The sequence below is a fragment of the Protopterus annectens genome, chromosome 11.part0 (genome assembly GCF_019279795.1).
Source record: "Protopterus annectens isolate FY-2018-M chromosome 11.part0, PAN1.0, whole genome shotgun sequence".
Classification (NCBI taxonomy): domain Eukaryota; kingdom Metazoa; phylum Chordata; order Ceratodontiformes; family Protopteridae; genus Protopterus; species Protopterus annectens.
Window position 1 is genome coordinate 189,637,733 of NC_056745.1, and position 18,376 is coordinate 189,656,108.

General features: G+C 39.7%; 1 protein-coding gene across 3 annotated transcripts in view; it reads left to right on the forward strand.

Annotated features, from left to right (window-relative positions):
* Positions 1–18,376, forward strand: part of TULP3 (TUB like protein 3) — a 1,091,431-nt gene that overhangs the window by 978,250 nt on the left and 94,805 nt on the right. For all 3 annotated transcript variants that reach the window (XM_044087608.1, XM_044087605.1, XM_044087606.1), the window contains one exon: positions 16,461–16,632. In XM_044087608.1, the coding sequence (XP_043943543.1) occupies positions 16,461–16,632 (172 nt within the window). The remainder of the gene's footprint in view (positions 1–16,460; positions 16,633–18,376) is intronic.

Consider the following 18,376-nt stretch of genomic DNA (forward strand, 5'->3'; position numbering starts at 1 on the left):
ACAATTTCTTCACTCTCTTCCCCCTTCCCAGGCACTCCCCCAGAGACGCTCTAGTTCACGATTGGCCCCAGGGCCTTCTCTATTCATTCCCACCCTTTCCCCTAATTCCCAAACTAATTCAGAAGGCGACCGCATTGGGATCCAGGATGATCCTCATTGCCCCTTACTGGCCTCGACAAATTTGGTTCCCATTCCTGCATCGACACCTATTGGAGCAGCCTTGGGAATCTGGACCCAGTGCCAGACCTCTTGGTCCATCAGTCGGGCGGGCTGCACCAATCCCTTCAGTTGCTCAACCTCACAGCTTGGTTGCTCCACTTCCAGCCTTAGCCAGGCTTCCACATATTTCTCAGCCGGTTCGTGAAATCATCCTTTCTTCGCACAAATCTACCACCAGGAAGACTTATGCTAGTAAGTGGAAACGTTTCTCTTTCTGGGCAGAGGCTAGGAATATAGACCCCTTTACAGCCCCTGCCCTTCACGTTCTAGATTTTTTAGCAGAACTCTTTCAAGCTGGTTCCTCGTCTGCCACCATTAGGATCCAATTGGCTGCTATCACAAATTTCCACGCTGGCCTGTCAGAAACCAGCATCATGACTCACAAACTTTGCAAGGCCTTTCTTAAAGGGACTATTTTGCTTAGGCCCCCGGTCAGAGATCCCCCGCCTCTGTGGGACTTAAACTTGATATTAGCTTCCTTGATTCTCCCCCCTTTTGAACCTGCGGCTTCCTGTTCCTTAAAATTGCTCTCCTGGAAGACTCTCTTTTTAGTAGCCATCACCTCAGCAAGGGAGTTTCGGAATTTCAAGCCCTCTGTATTCATCCTCCTTATTGTGTTTCGTAAGGATAGAGTTTCACTCAGGACTAATCCTTCGTTTCTGCCCAAGATACCTTCCGAAACAAACCTGAATCAGGCTGTTGATCTACCTGTCTTTTTTCCTAACTATTCGAACAAAGCTGAACAAAAGTTACACCAATTGGACGTTCATAGGCAATTACGTTTTTATTTGGATAATACCAAGCAAACAAAAAAATAGACCAACTCTTCCTGTCCTATGCTGAGGGCAAACAAGGCCTGCCAGTATCTAAAGTAACCTTATCCAGGTGGTTGTCCCCTATTATTACTTTGATTTATCAGCTGAGACTTAAAGAACTCCCTACTAAACCCAAAGGTCATTCCACCAGAGCGTTAGCTACTTCGGTAGCTTTTCAAGCAAGACTACCTATGGAATCTATTTGTGCCGCAACCACATGGGCCACTCCTTATACTTTCATTTCACATTATAAGTTGGATATGGCCTCTAGGAGTAGAGCTGCTTTTGGTTCCACTGTGCTCAAGAGTCTGTTCCGATGAGCCACCAAGGACTAAGATGCTAGGGACCGCTGTCCCATCCAGCAAGAATGAAGGCAAGATAGACAACTTAACATTAAGAAGTTATGTACCTACCATAAGGTTCCATGTCAGTCTTCTTCTCGCCTTCTTTCTTGCGTCCCACCCTCCATCCCCCTAGCCTGGACAGACTGAGAGTACCTTTTTGAGGCCTTCTTCCTCTGGCTGAGTCTTATCTTGGTTACGTCCTCCTCTGTCTTAGTACTGTAGAGAAACCTTGTAGTATGGACTGGTGTCCTTGTTTTTTCTATGGTGTCAGCTGTGCAAAACGATATCTGGGTATCTAGTGCCAAGCATTGTGGGATATGGGGAGACCTCGAGCCAGTAAATAACTCTTGAGCTTTAGTAGCTGGCTGAGTCGGAGCCGAGGATTGGCTCCGAACCCAACTAGCAAGAAAGAAGGCGAGAAGAAGACAACTAACATGGAACGTTATGGTAGGTACATAACTTATTATTATTTAGACATAGTGTTGTCTTGGGTACCCACCAATCATTTATTTAATAGTGCTATACATGGCAAAAAAAACATTTTGCAACAGTTATGTTCACTTCAAACGTTGTCACCCCATGCATGTAAAAAAGAATATTCCTCGTGGTCAATACATAAGGGCCTCTCGTATGATTAGTTCAGATAATGAATTTGAACTATAAACAAAGTTTATCACAAATTTATTTCTTGAGAGAGGATACCCTTTTGAATTATTGAATGGTTTAGTTAAAGAAATAAGTTTGAAAAGACCAGAGGAGTTTCCACCTATATTATTAAAGGGATTATTTTTTAAAAGAAGAAAACAATCAAATAGTAACAGTTTAAACGAAGATTGAATCCAAAATTCTGTTTAGATATGAGTGTGGGTAACATGGCTGTAAAAAGGGTCATTTATGATGACTGGAAAATCTTAATGGGTAACAATGATTTGGCTGATGATGTAGGTGATACACCATGTTTTGTATATAAAAAACATGGTAGTATTAATTGTTACATGACAGCACTAAATTATTTCTCCCTTGTCTGAAAAGATGACATGTATGTTTAAATGTTATAGTTGTAAAATGTGCAGATACAGTAAACGACAGAGCATGTAAAGTATTACATTTCACATCCCAGTTCCAGGAAGAATGGATTCTATCCTCTCTTTTGTAAAATATCCAATTGTAATGCATACAAAATAAATGGCAGTGGAAGAAGCAGTAGCAGTCCAGGAAGTCCACATGCCCAGTGGTAGAAGCAGCACCACCAAGGTTACTGCCAACAGGATAAGGACTACAATAACAGTCACTGATGGTTTCCTCAGCCTCATCTTTCACATTATCCCCTTGCTTCTTCCCTGTAAGGAAGACTGGCCCATTTTTTAACTTGGTTGATTGGATTTTATGCATCTCCTTAATTCCTTGCCCACACAGTTGTGTTTCTGGGATGCCTTATAGATTCATCCCTGCAGAAGACATTTCTAACCCAGGAGGAAGTGGACTTTTGTCTGGAAATCTTCCTATGCTTCTCATAATGGTCTCAAATTTCAACTAGAGAGTATCTCTGGGTTCTATACTTCATACCATCCAAGATTCTCCTGATTCCTCTTCATGACATCCATGATTCTTATGATTCCTCTTGACAGATTGCACATGAGAAAATTCAGTAGTCTTAAAAACTATGCGGTTCCAACATTCTCACCCTAATGAATTTCAAATTTCAGTTTTGGGTTTTGTGAAGAGAAAACTGCTGTGGTGGAGATTGCTTTGAATACAGGTCTTTCATTCATTCTTCCAACCTTAGCTCAATCTGTGACAACAGATGCTTCCAAGTTGCTTGGCAGAGTCAAGTTCATGGAGAGTAAAAGTGCAGGGTCTTTGGAACAAAACAGGCCAAAGGACATAAACATCAGAGCTAATAGCTGTGATCCATGCAATAGAATTTGTTTTCATCTGTAGTCCCTAGGACCTCAGCAGGTGATTACAAACACCATAGTGATGTGATATATAAACATATGGGGACACCAGGAGTTACCGTCTGTGCAGGCTGGCTGTGGTGGCTTGGGAGGTTGCATGAAGCATTGTTTAACCCTCCAAGCTTTCTGCATTCCATCAGAGCAAAATATAGTGGCAGACAAGCTGAGCATGACCAAGACAGACCCTCAAGAATGGAAACTGAACAAAGGGAGTCTTTCAGGAATTGATACAGTTGTGAGAAACACCTCATCTAGAACTGTTTTCCTCCTTTTAAAACAGACAACTAAATAATTTTTAAAACAGACAACTAAAATTCTGCACCAGAATTCCTCGCAGGCATGCCTGAAAAGCAGATGATTTTTCATTCCCATGGTCGGGAATCTCTCTGTATGCATTTCTGCCCTTTTCATTAATATCCACCGCATTTCTGAAGACTCAGGAGGATGCTCCAAATATCATTATGGTGACTGCTTTCTAACATATCAACAATGGTTCTCCCTTTTGGAATAGGCCAAGGGCAGTTGCCACAAGCTTTCTCACATATTGTTTCTACTCACACAAGAATGGGAGAATTTGATACACCCCAGTCTCAAATAACTACAACTGACTGTCTGGATGATTAAGTTTTGATACCTTTTAAGTATCATCTTCATGAGGATGTGCATCAGGTATGAAAAGAGGCAAGAAAATGTATTGGTAAGTGGAAGAGATTTTCTAATTGATGCCACAGAGCGCAATGAGGGATTATCTACCTCTTGTTCTTTAAAATGCCTGAGAGTTACTGTTTTCTAGCCTGTCCTTTTCCTCTATAAAGGTTCATCTTTCAGCCATTTCAACATGCTTGCCAATAGATCAGCACCTTTCTTCCCCTTCTTTGATCAAACTGATGTTCTTCGTGTTTTACTGTTGCAGTCATTACATTTCTATATAAAACCGACGCCAGCTTCAAAAACAAAAACAGCTTCTTTGTTCTTTGAAGCTGTTTTTCTATTTGCTTTTGAAGCTGGCGTCGGTTTTATATAAAAATGTAATGACTGCAACAGTGAATACACTTAACCATCTACATTTATGGTAAGTGTACACAACTGTACTTTCTTGAAGGGGGTTTGCATGTAAACCATATAGGAAACAGGTGGCACCTACTTGGGATCTTAACTTTTTGCTGGAAAACTTTCTCCCTCTTTGAACCAGCTTATCTGACTGACTTATGATTCATAACTTAGAAGACTATGTTACTTATTGCTCTGACTTTTGCAAGAAGAGTATCCGAGTAGCAAGCTGTCGTGGTGGGTAAACCGTATTTGGTTTTCTTTAGAGACAAGTTTACTTTCAGAGCAAATCCCTCATTCATGCCAAAGTTCAGTTAATTATATCCATATCTTAAAAATCGGAGACATAATCTAGACATCTTAACAGGTTTTTTTCATTCCTTTAGTTACAATGACAGATGGTCTACGAAAACAGCAAGTGCTTCCTTTTAAGTGTATTACTGTTATCAGTGCTTGCTGTAAAGTGGTAAAAGTTGTTCTTGTTCCACTTGCATTTTATTCAATGCAGAAGAGGTGAAAAAGCAAGGTTTTGTAAAGTGTTCAAAACCATAGTCCTGTCCTTAAGTATATTCCAGACTCTCTCGTCTGCCACAGTTTTATAATATGTGAAAGTTGTCAGTTTTCCGTATTCATTGGTAATTTGAAAGTTGACAGTTCAAAAGGCTAGGATAACAAATGACAACTGCATGTAGTTTGACAACTTAATTTTGTAAATGGGTAAAGCATCATTTCAGTGGTCAAAATATTTAAGCATTTTATTTTGTATTGAAGTATATCAAATCCATGTTCTTTGTGATAACCATCTCTTCACTTAGCTTTTAGCAGCATTTTACGGATTTCAGTAAGACAGGCACAAAATGTAGTAATGTGGGCAGTAAGTAATAAAAACTACAAAGTTTTTGCTGTCTAGCATAGGTCATGCAGTCTGAGACAAATTCCTTTCTAAAGCAATGCCAGATTTGAATAGGAAGGAATAGTGTCAAACAGTACCTCGCAAATAATGCTAGAAAAAGTATTGCTGAGTCCCCTTCTCGTCCTTGCACTACTTGTGCTGCTGCCATCTTGATTAACCTACAGTCCACTCAACTCTTATTTTTGGAACAGTGCTATAATAAGGTGGCAGAATATGCCACCAATCATCATTATAGGCCACATCATTGTCTGGCCTTAAAAAAGCTTCAGAGGTTACAGCTAAGGCATTACCTTACCATTTCACAACTAGTCGCTTCCCATAAACTTATGTTATCCAGACAAATACCCTAGTCTGATAAATATTCTTCAACGTTATAACTCAAACAACTCAGATCCACTGACAGAATGTTATTAACTGTTATAAAAGTTAGCAGCTCAGCTGGTGACTCTGTACTCCTCTTTCCTGGCCCAAATTTGAAACTGCCTTCCTCTCACTGTAAGAAACACAGTAGGCACCAACTCTTTTAAGGCACAAATAAGGGAATACCTTAAGATACCTGGATTTATACATGCACATCGCTTGGATGATGGATTCCTGCCCATTACTTTCTCCTTTTCTTTCCAAGTACTATTCCCTTCGTTATTGGTACAAAATCTCATTCTTGTCCTCTACCTTTCCCTTTTTTTCTACCTATCCTAAACCATTCTGTCACATCTCTTAATACAAATCCTCCATTTTCCTCCTTTCATTTACTTATGTCAAGTTGTTTTCCAAATGTTTCATAGCTCTTAATATGATGCTGTTATTGTTTGATAGTCTGTTTAAATACTATATGTATGTATGCTGATTACTTGTATGCCTCTGTTTACTATGTTATCTGTGTAATTTTTCTTAGCTTTTTTCCGGGAGAATCCGGTGCTTTTCTCCCCAGAAAAGTTTCATAGATCATTACATGATGCTGTTATTAATGATACTTTGTTTACATTGTGTATATATGTTGATTACTTTTATATTTCTGTTTACTGTGTACTTTATGTAATGTTAGAATTGTTCTCCCTGGGCCTCCACTGAAAAGGGTAGCTTTCTGCCCAGTTGGGATATCCTGGTAATCAAATGCAAGAAGTAATTTTTTTTGCTTTAGTTTCATGAGAGAAGTAACATGTAGCATTACTGCTTACAATGACAAAAGAATAGATCCTAGTAATAAGTATTTAAATAGACAACTGAAGTGGCTAATCTGGCACATTTAAGTGTAGTGGATACTTCCCAACACACTGGCAACAGTGTATGAGGCCCTTAGGAAAGGGAGATAATGGAAATACATGAGAAAATTGACAAGATATTATCAAAACGGACAAAAGGCAGAATGATGTGGAGCATAGATAATATGCACTCAGATGAAATAGAAGACATTAAAAGAAGGAGAGAGAACATAGTCTGATTGACAGAGCTGGATGCCAGCTGGAAGTAGTTAAAAGTAAAATTCATCAATATGAAAAGATGGAAAAACACCCAATTCACAAATATTCATGAAGAGGTAGAAGGCAAAGACTGTAAAAGCCTTATGATAGCTCAGCTTAGTCGGTGGGCCACCATACCCCAGGAGAAGATAATGTTGGACCGAGCCCATAGGGTTCATATGTCGGCAGGTTTATTAACAGGGTTCCTGAGACCAATATTGATAAAGGTCCAACATTTCAGTTGAAGGAACAAATTTTGCATTAGTATGGATGAAAGGGAAGATCTTGGAAGTGGAAGATGAGTGTTTTCAGATCAAGATTATTTGTTGGCCACGAAGCAGAGAAAGGAATAAGCTTGTGCAATTGATTAGGATTCTTCTTTGGTTGTTAAAGTTTTGGTTATTGTCCCTGCAATTTTAAAAGTTAATTTCCACACTGGACTAAAAACCTTTTTGGAGCTTGAATCAGCTCTGGGGCAGGTTGAAAAATTCAGAGAGTTTATACAATCAGATGTAGTGGAAGAAACCAATAAAACACAGAGATCTAGACAGATTATAAAGTGGTAGTTTGTCAAACCCTTCCTAGTATTCTGGGTGAAAATGCAAGACAAAAGGAGGGGGTAGAAGCGGACCAAAAGAGTGGGGTAGGATTTTGCAACAGGGCACAGCAAAGGACTCTGTCGACAGAGCAAGATTGGATCGTCAAAGGAGGAAAGTGAATGAAGTGAACCTGGAGAAGTGCATGTGTATGCAGCAGGGTCGATGACAGGCAGTTCTATAAAATGACATAGGCAAGTTATTGGCCAGCCACCATAGACTGTTCAAGAGACTTGGTATAATTATACTTGAAACTATGGCTGTTTTTTATGGTGCCAATGTTTAAACAAGTTAAATGAAGGGAAAGCACCTGATTCAATATGTACAAATGCTAACAAATTTGAAATTATGGCCAGTGACACTGCAAGCAGTAGAAAACAGAGCCAGTTTCAAGGGATGAGTGAGTTGTTGAATTAAATGACTCGGCGGTTTGAACAGGATGACACTGGCAAGACTTTCTTTTAAGTTATATGAGATAGGGTAAAACTGGACAGTTCAGTGAGATGACTATTGTAATTTTATCTGTTATATATTTTAAACAGTTTGGGGAAGAATGGGTAATGCTCTGAGCCTGCATGCTGTTAAATTGTCTTCATTTATATGAGGAGTGGGAAACAAGTTTGTCACTTGGGGGGGAGGATGTTTACAACATGCATTCAAGAGAGAAGTGGTGGAAACAAGGAGGTTTCTAGAAAGAATGGGAAACAATGTAGTGAAGTGTGCATGTCAGAAATAGAAAACCAAGACAGTAAAACTATTTAATGAATAGAATCATGGTTTGTCCATCAAAATAGCAGGGAAGAACTGATTAAAAATCATTTCAGGCTTCTACATCCATCCAAAATCACGAGTATGGGAATAAAGACAAATTATAGAATAATTTAAAGAATTTATCCAGTGTAAAGGGCTGATAGGAGGAGACTGGAATTTAATAACTTTGAGTGATTTAAATGGGTGACTGAGACAGTATAAGTTGAATAAAGAAAACAGATTTTTAAAGAACATAATGAGACTATATGGGCTGAGATGTTGGGCACAGTCTACCAAATAAAACCTGGAACACACACAAATTGGAACAATATGGGACATCCTCCAGATTAGACTGATGGTATGCGACAAGGGAGTATAAAGAGATCATAAAAAAGCTCTTCTCTTCCTTGTATTAACTTCAGATTATGCACAAGTGAGCCTAAAAGTTGAGAGGCCTGACACTACCCAGTGGGAAAGATGTTAGAAATTTGAATGATTTGAATAAAGAACAAAAGTAAATGGGAGAAAATCTGAAAGTGGTTAGAAGATTTTGAACAAACATCAAAGGAGGAATACTTGGCGATTATAAAAGGCTGTGATATGTTTAAAGAAGAGTTCAGAACAAATATCAAGAAGGTAGACAGGATGTAGTGGACATAGAGCAAGACTTGGATACAGTTGGCTGACTAGGATAAGTAGACTTCAAGAGAGAAAGAACATGTTGCAAGTGGAAGAAAGTGCAGAATTAGGAGATCTAGAAGGAGAGTTGGAAAACAGGCTAGAAGAGACATCTATATCCAGACAGCATTAAAAGTAGCTTGTCATGATAATTATCCTAAACTGCAAAAACAATTCTGGCATGCAAATTAAGACAACAGAAGGATGAAAGATTGGGGTTTCAAATGAAATGTATTAATATAGGAAAATTAATTGGGGATAAGCATGCGATAGGGAAGATATTTAGAAATTATTATAGACAATTATATACGCAAGAAGGTAATTGGCAAGATTGGTTAGAATAGCTAGAAGGGTTTTTAAAAGATTTAAAAGTCCCGGTAGTAGCAGTCTGAGAAAACAGCCAGTGAATATTCCCTGTCAGTCTGAGGTAGAAAAACACATACAGTGACCAGCAGTAGGAAAGACACCAAGCAGGGATGGGTTCCTGGTGAATTCTGTATAGAATTTAAACAAAAATTAGAAGTAAAATGGAATGGCATGGGTTGTTTAATACAGTAATGGAAGTGAAGGACATGCAAGAACTCTGGTGAAAAGCAGAAATTTTGATACTTTTGAAGGAAGGCAAAGATCTTTGTAATTCAGCCTCTTACCACCCCATTTCAACTCTAGGTCAAGATCATAAGGTATTTGCTATTCTAGTAGGTAGGTTGGCTAGGATTCTGCAAAGAGTGGCTAAGGAAGATTGATGTTGAATTTGCAAAAGGTTGGCAAACTTTGAATAATTTAAAAACACACGTTATACAATGTGAAGTAGAAAGAGCAAACAGTGGATTACTGTTTTAAGAATTATACTCCAAGAAAGCATTTGATAAAGTACAATGGGCATTAAGTAAAATGGGCTTTAATAGAAAGTTTATTATCCTGATACAGGAAATATATAATGGAGCCATGGCTGCCTTGAAAATAAAGGCAATGTAAGTGAAGGAATTTACAACAGAGAATGGAAACAAGGCAGAGATGGTTGTTGTCCTCATTGTTTGCTCTTTATCATAGGAGGTTACTAGGCTAATGGTCGTAGGCCCCTTCCAAGCCTAGCCAAGTTAACCCTTGTTCCCAAGAGTGTTTGTTAAGGGTAGACACTAAATCAGCACCTATTACCCATATATGAGAGGAACACAGGTGGAACCCATGGGGCAAATGTATGCCTTTCCATCCAGTTGTCCAAATTACTCTTATATAGGGTCAGCAAGGGGCTCTGCTTAACATGGATTTGAAGCCTGTTCCAGAGGTAAGGTAACCTCTGCGAGACAAATCTGCCCCTCATGCAAGTTCTATTGATGTCACGTACCTGATTAAGATCCCTTGAGCTTGTGACGCATATACTGTTGGAAATGCTACACATTTTCAAGTCACTTAAGGCAGGGTTGAATATTGCCTTATATGCAAAGCACAGGTTGCCTGTGAGCAGTCTATATGACAGAGTAAAGAGACAGTAATTTCAGTCTGTCTGCATATGGCATGCTGGAGACCTTGAATTTTCTTTGTAAGAAACATTTGTGGTCTCTCCAGTTGCTGCAGGTGCATAGAGAGGTATATACCAAAGGGAGCATTATACTCTGTTATTGGCCTGATGAGGGAAGAGTGGGGGGGTTTATAACTTCCTTTTTTTCTGGAGGCAATGCCCTTACGTATGAGGTGAGCAACTTAGAATGCCGTTCTTACTGCTGTGGAGACGCAGTGATCATAGGTACAGTTTCTGTCCACTTGCTTGCCCATGTCTCTCACCAGTGATTGAGTGCTTAAGGTATTGTTATTTATGGAATAGTTTGCATTTTTTTGCATTGAGTTTAAGTCCATGACTTTGGCACCAATCATTAGTCTGTGTAAGTCGTTCTTGCAGGATACTGACATTGTTACGGGACTGAACGACTGCTCTTATTTTGCAGCCATCAGCAAATTATAAGCCACAGACATTTAGCTTTTGCCTGTACTTCAGAGAAGTATATTCCGGACAGTAGGGGCCCCAGCACAGAACCCTGTGGTACACCACTGGTTACTGTTCTGCTGGAGGAGGTAGTCTCTCCTATTTTGACTGTATGAGTTCTATTGGTATGCCAGTTTCGAACCCACCTGACAGTATATCGGTTGATACCCAGCTGGGTGAGTTTATCAATAATGCCTGAGTGGGGGATGGTATCAAAGGCCTTGGCCAAGGTAGGCCATATGCACAGTTTTACCTTTGTCAAGGGCTTTGGTGACTGTCTCGAAGAAGTCTACCAAGTTTAAGAGAGACAGTTTCTCTGATGAAGCCAAACTTGGTAGGGTTGAGTGTTTGTAGATTACCTGTATCTTTGTTGATAAGGTCCATGATGATATGCTCCATGATCTTGCAGATGAGGGTGGTTAGGCTTGAATTGGGTTGAAAAGAGACCTTTAATTAGGGCAGTGGCAACCTTAATATTAATAGGGAAAAAGGTATATGTAGGATCTGGAGGACTAATCACGAGCCAGCAATTAGACAGCCTTCAGAAAACCTAGTGCACCATGCATGAGGACTGCACATGATTGTTAAACTAATATGTGATAGAAATAATGCAGCTGTTTTTGTTTAAAAAAATGTAAATGTAAAAAAAAGTGGAACACTAAGGGTCATACAATCTAGTCACAAAAAAGAGAAGTACTATGTACAAACTTTACTGCATGTATAGGTATAAATTGAATAAGCGGAATCCGAGGAATAGCAAGAAAAAAGTGATAAGCAGGTTAATCATGGAAATTATAGGGGGGTGTAACACAATGTTTAGAAGACAAAGCAAGAGATACGTTATGGCAAAGATACAGAGCCCCCCCCCCCACACTTAAATCTTTACTTACTGCTCTAAAACAGGCATATTCACTTAGATATTCCTAAACTGAGACAGTGACATTAATGAGACCTCCCCCTATCAAGAAAGCAGCTGGTGAAAAAACATTCTCTAAAATAACCTCATCACCATGGGACCACCTTACAGATGATATCAGAAAACTAAACACTATAACAGGCTTCAAAAGAAAACTAAAACAGCATATGGTGAAGACTAATAACTAACTTTTTCAAAGATAATAGATGAAATATGTAAGTCATAATTGTTCAGCTGAAAATATTGTTATAGTTTAACTAACCAGTTCACTTCTAAAGTTGACAATCTCCCTGCCAGTACATATGCAAATGTTGTTTGTCTTTCGGCTTTTCCCAGTTAGGGATTGTCACAGAGGAACTCCAGTCTGCTAATGATTGGCAGTAGATTTTTACGGTGCCGAGTTGCCAGCTTGATGCCCAACCTCCAACTAAGGCACGCCCATTCACGCATGTCTTTCGGAATGCCACTCGATCCACGGGGAGGACATGCAGACTCCACACAGAAGGCACTCTCCGCATGCCAGCCGAGAATGGAATGGGAGAACCTCTTGCTGTGAGGCAACAACGCTACCGCTGCACCATCGCGAATGCCAATATATATGCAAATACTATTTCTAAATACTTCTATGAATTACCTTAGTGTCTTGTTTAGTTGTATTTTCTTACTTTGTCTAATGAGAAACACATTAGTTTGCTTAAGTCAAATATATTTGCATTCTTATTTAAGTTGTTACTTGTGTTTGCTTGATAGCTAATTTTCCTCAGTATGTCAAGCAATCCAGCATATTTTTACTGTGCAGTTTCACATGTAAAAATGTTAACAAGTGGCGAGTTTTGTTTCCTACTGTAAACCATACTGAAAATATTGGTTGCAGCTCTCCCAAGAATCCAGGTTTTAGCTGAAAAGAGTCCATTTGACCAGCCCACTCTGGTTAACAGATTGTAAAATAAATATTTAAATCTGTACAAAAACACACACACACACACATTAGTGTCAAATATATTTAAGCGTGTACGAACACACACATTGATGGTATGTGTGTGTGTGTGTGTGTGTGTGTGTGTGTGTGTGTGTGTGTATTTATATATTGTGTAGAAACAGCAATGAAAATGGTTTTGGTGGAAAGGCTACCCAAAAAGGTAGTGGCCATTTAGCCACACTTTATAGAATGGCATAGCATTGTGGAAAATATAGGCAGAATTCCGTCATGCATTTCATACTAGTTCAGATTGAAACAGAAGTGTGTAGTAAGAAAGAATGTCTTCACATAGTATAATAACCTACTAGGTTTACTTAAAAAAAATAGATTGCATGAAAAGTGGCGTTTGTGTTTATTCTTTGAATTGCTTAAACTTTTTCATAGTTTGTCTCCTTTTCTGTCATCAGTCCCATATTCATACTTGTATTCTGTTGAAGAGCACCAGATCTCTGTTTTTAACATTATTTTTGTGATATGTTCCTAGGTGTCTGCCAGCACTGCATTACTACTTTTGTGCTACCCACTGTTTAGCAAACAAGTTTATCTCCTTTCTACTGGTTTAATTCCAGTGCCCTTTTGACCACTCGGTGGTGCTAGTATTGCAAAGTTGTTCAGTTTTTGTTTATGTCTAAGAAAGGGTGAAGTAGGTTTTCCCTTTCTACATGAGGTTTGTGTAGTCTACTCCTAAGCAGCTGGAGCCAGTACTGAGCTCTACAGCCTCCATACAGGGTTTCAAACTACCATCGCTACTAAGAGAAGATTTCTTCTATCCAGATCCATAGCTGATATACTTCAACTCTCATATGCCCGAGACAATAAGCTAGACTTCTGGTTCTATCCATTATCATGCTCAAATCTTCATTCTTCTTGCTAGCCTTGCTGTGATTATTTGGTCTGTTTGTGCACCTTTATTGTCAGTAGAGTGAACAGACACTGTTCTTCTGTACTAGTAGACTGCCTGGGTTCCATTTACGTTGTCAAAAGGGCTATTCATCGAATGCCCTTTCATCGACATGTAAACACCGAACGACCAAAATTTCAAATGGCCACATAAGCAAGTTTTTCCCAGGGGAAAAAAATCGCTTGGCCGTCTTCATTTGCCCTTTCCTCCACTGTAGTGTGATCTAGTAGTTGGTATATTTAGTTGGGGGGGCACAGCCCCCCCCCACTTCGTAGGCTGTGACAATTTGTTTTCTTTGTTGTTGGCCAAGTGATTTTTTTCCCCCTGGGAAGAAATTTGCTTATGTGGCCGTTCATAGTTTTGGTAGTTCGGTGTTTATATGTCGATGAAAGGACGTTCTATGAATAGCCCTTTCGACAACGTAATATAGACCCGACTGCCTGAGCTCTATATCATAATTCCTTCTTGTTGACATCTTGACCATTTCTCAGTTCATTAAGGAGCATAGACAAAATATTCTGGCATTGAATTGAAAATGGTAGGTAAGTGTCAATGGATTATTTATACATATATATATATATATATATATATATATATATATATATTATCTGTAATTTAGTGGCATTATCACAGGCAGCAACAAATCCACAAAAGAATGCACAGTCCATAGAGGCATGGTCCATGGAATCACGAACACTCAATAGTCATGATTTCAACATACTAGATCTCAGACAGCACATCATGATTGCTAGTGAAAACATCCATGCTCTCTCTGTGCCTTGCAGTCGTACTTAGTCTTAACACAATTGTTTTACATCCTGAATCCTGGCGGATCGATTCAGTGCCAACTCCACATCCCTCTCACCCCCTAAATGGCCCATCTCAATACTGGAAGATTGCCAAATTCCGGTAATAACGGCCACACAGGTAAAAAAACGCACTCTCCAAAGCTAAGAATACAGCATCCATGGGACCAGATGACATCCTGGGCTGTATACTACATGAACTACAAAATGAACTGGCACCTCACCTAAGTGTCATGTTTAATCATACCCTCACGTCAGGCTTCATGCCCACTGAGTGGCGCACAGCTTCAGTTATCCCACTCCACAAGGGGGGATCCACCTTGGATCCTGGGAACTACCGCCCCATCAGTCTGACGAGCCTGATCTGCAAGGCCATGGAACGTATTATCATGGAACTTATAAACAAAGACATTGGCAACCTTAAAACACTGGACCCCACCCAGTTTGGGTTCGTGAAGGGCCGGTCTTGTCTCCTGAACCTGATTGACTTTTTTGAATCAGTCTCCAGAGCTGTGGATGAGGGTAAGGCAGTCCACACAGCCTATCTGGACCTCGCCAAGGCCTTTGACACCATCCCCCACTATGGAATCATAGATAAACTTACTAAGCTGGGCATTAACCCCTATGTCACTCGATGGGTTGCCAACTGGCTTACTGACAGAACCCACACTGCAAAAGTAGCTGGCTCCAAATCCAGCTCCAGACAAGTGGAGTACCTTAGGGTTCAGTCCTGGGACCTCTCTTGTTTGGCATCTACTTTTCTGAAGTACAGGCCAACACTAAGGGACTCTGGCTAACAAAATTTTTCAGATGACTGCAAACTGGGAGCCATTATTGAATCCCCAAATGATGTGGATACTCTACAAAAGGGCCTTACAGAAACAGATGCTTGGTGCCAGAGCCATAGGCTCAAGCTCAATGCCAAGAAGTGTATAGTTATCCCCTTTTGGAAAAAAACATGTACACGTGAATTACCACATAGGTGGCAGTACACTAAACACCAAAAGTGTGATGAGAGACTTAGGGACACAGGTGGACAGTGGTCTCACCTTCAATAACCACATTGCCACAACAGTCAGGAAAACCTTCTATGTTACTCGCCATCACTAAGGGCTTTTCATCCAGAAAAAAGGAGGTCATTGTCCTACTGTACTCATCCTTCATTAGACCCATTATAGAATACAATGCCCCATTTGGTATGTACCTCTCATGACATCTGCAACAACTGGAAAGGCCGCAGAAATACCTCACTAAAAGAATCACAGGCCTAAAGCAGGTGCCCTGTGCTGACCACCTTAAAAACCAGCTATACTCTGTCGCATATCGTCTACTCAGAGGTGATCTCTGCTTAACATACAAGGCCATGACAAACCCAGAGCTGTTGGACATGCTACACTTAAAGAAATCCCAATCCCTCAAAGCCACACACTCCAGGGATCTAAACCCTGTCATCACAATAAACAAAACATGCTGGAGGGATAGGTTCCTGACCCAGAGACTCCCCAGACTCTGGAATAGACTGCCCATACATGTCAAGCAGAGTGCCTCTTTGGCCCTCTTCAAAAGGAACCTTGATGATTGGATGGGAGAAAGGAAATTCACCCCGGGGATCACGTCAATTGCCCTGCTAGACAGGGGTCCAGGGAAGTAAATAGGGTGGGAAGAAATAGCCAGGGAATTGTTATGGCTAGGCTTGCATAGGCCCTAGGGCCGATAGCCTAGTACCAACTTATGAACCTATTAAGATATTACATAATTGTCCCTCTCTAGCATTGTGCCATTTTTTGGTATACAGTTGCAATACTGTATGTTGACATCACAGATTGCAAGAGTTCTTATAGTGGCCAAGTGCATGTGAGCTGACACTACAAATTTGTACATTAAGGTATAGTCAGAAAGATGTTGGCTGTATCTTACTTTAACCTTTAGTTAAGTTTATATGTTTATTGCATCTCAGTTGATTTTAGGCAAGTTAAATCAGTAAACTCAGTCGTCTGCTATACAAACTTTATCTTTCTGCCTTTTTGAGTAGCTCAGAAAAGACGTGCATTGTTAACGGTGGTATTTTACCTTTTTCTGTCTTTTGTATAGGAACATGAAAGTTTGCTCACTAGGTGGCAAAATAAAAATTTGGATGGCATCATTGAACTGCACAACAAGGCACCAGTCTGGAATGATGATACCCAGTCCTATGTACTGAATTTCCATGGCAGAGTAACACAGGCCTCTGTGAAAAACTTTCAAATTGTCCATGACAACGATTGTAAGTGTCTATTTTATGAACAAAAAAGAGAGATGACTAACTCCATCAGTAGAATTAATTAAATTAGATTATTTAGATTACACTCAATCTGATATACTATGATGTGTAAATCCTCTGGCTTTTAGCAGTTTCTTTTGTGGTATAATTAAAATTGTGAATGTTAGCACCAGACTTGATAATAATACCCATCTGTTAACCAGATTAGGTGCGCTGGATGCACAATCCATTTTCAGGGGCAACCTGGAAGTAATGTCTGGTTGAGTGATTTCCTCAAGGTAACACTGAAGGCAAATGAGGCCTTGAGGGAGTCAAACCCTTAACCACAGAAACTGCAGCTCACAGCCTTAACCCTTGTTGACAACTGCCAGAATAGTTTAAAGAAAACTCTTATATTAGTCTGTATAGAGGTGACTTGTTTACATCCTACCACATAAAATCAGATTGTAACGTAGCAGACCATGTTTCCTAAGGGAAGAGGGTAGTGGGAAACGTAGTGAATAAAGAAAAGGGGAATGCATTTCCTTCCAGTATAGACAGTGTCGTCTTCTCATAAAAATGCAAGGTCTACCTGATCTTTCACATTTAGTTGCATATTATGTAATCATAGTGTTTCTCAGAGTTTGCACACATTTTATTCTTCCTAATTTGTGTTTTCATTGATTTTAACTGGATGGTCGGACCGTTCTGATAACTCTACAGTCATGACCTTGACCGGACATTAGGTAGTTAATTTAGAATTGTGATGTTGTGCATAAAACAAACATTCCAGAATCTCTTAATAATGAACATGCATGTGAAGTGCCAACTAAAGCAGAATAAGTTGAACTGGGCATGTTACATGAATTGTATAAGGTAATTGTTAAAGGATATGATGCAGGTACTCAAAAGTATGTTTAAAATATAATGTAACAATACTTTGACATGGAAGCACTTTAAACTGAGCAATAAGAAATGTCAGGAAAAAACATTTACGACCAAGGAAGTCATCTTAGCCATATTAAATATTCCTGAACCAGTCACACATATATATTTTTGTCAGGTGTAGTAACTTTAGCTTAGATACAAAGCTTACATGGCGAAATTTCTTTCTGTGTTCTGAAAAATGTACCATTTGGCATGAACAACTTTACTAAAATCCTATTCCCTAGTGCGTAACTGGAAAGAAGGTTTCTTGAGCTTGGACTTACAGGACCACTACGTGCTGCTTTGTTTGTTTTCTCTTTTCCCCTATCTTTTGAATGTAGCACTGTACCATATTCTTTTGGTTATCCAGAATGAGAATTTCCCAGATTTTTTTCATTAGTTGTTCTTGCTCCGGTACTGTGAGCCCTCTTTGACCATATCACAATCTCGCATAGCTGAAGAGAAGGTATGGGTGCTTGAACCCTTTGGTGATAATGCCCTTTGTTACTTTTCACATTTTCCTCCGTTGCTGCCCAAGAACTGCCCCCACGACCAGCCTCCTTCAGTCCTTTCGCCCTGGGCACGCCCCCAAACACTAACTATGCATGAGATATTTTACTTTTGGTTCCTGCAGCCTGTAAAAATGCAATGCTGACTGACTGTGGGAACTGTTTTCTTCATAGTAGTTGCTGCAGGCATCTGTTTTGTTGAGGGATTGCTAGAATACCTGATTTTCACACAAGTGTTCTCCAGTGACGATTTTATAACTAGAGGTATCTGTATCACATTTTTCATTAAAAGTTTTTTCCCTACATATATGTACAGGTCATACAATGTTCCT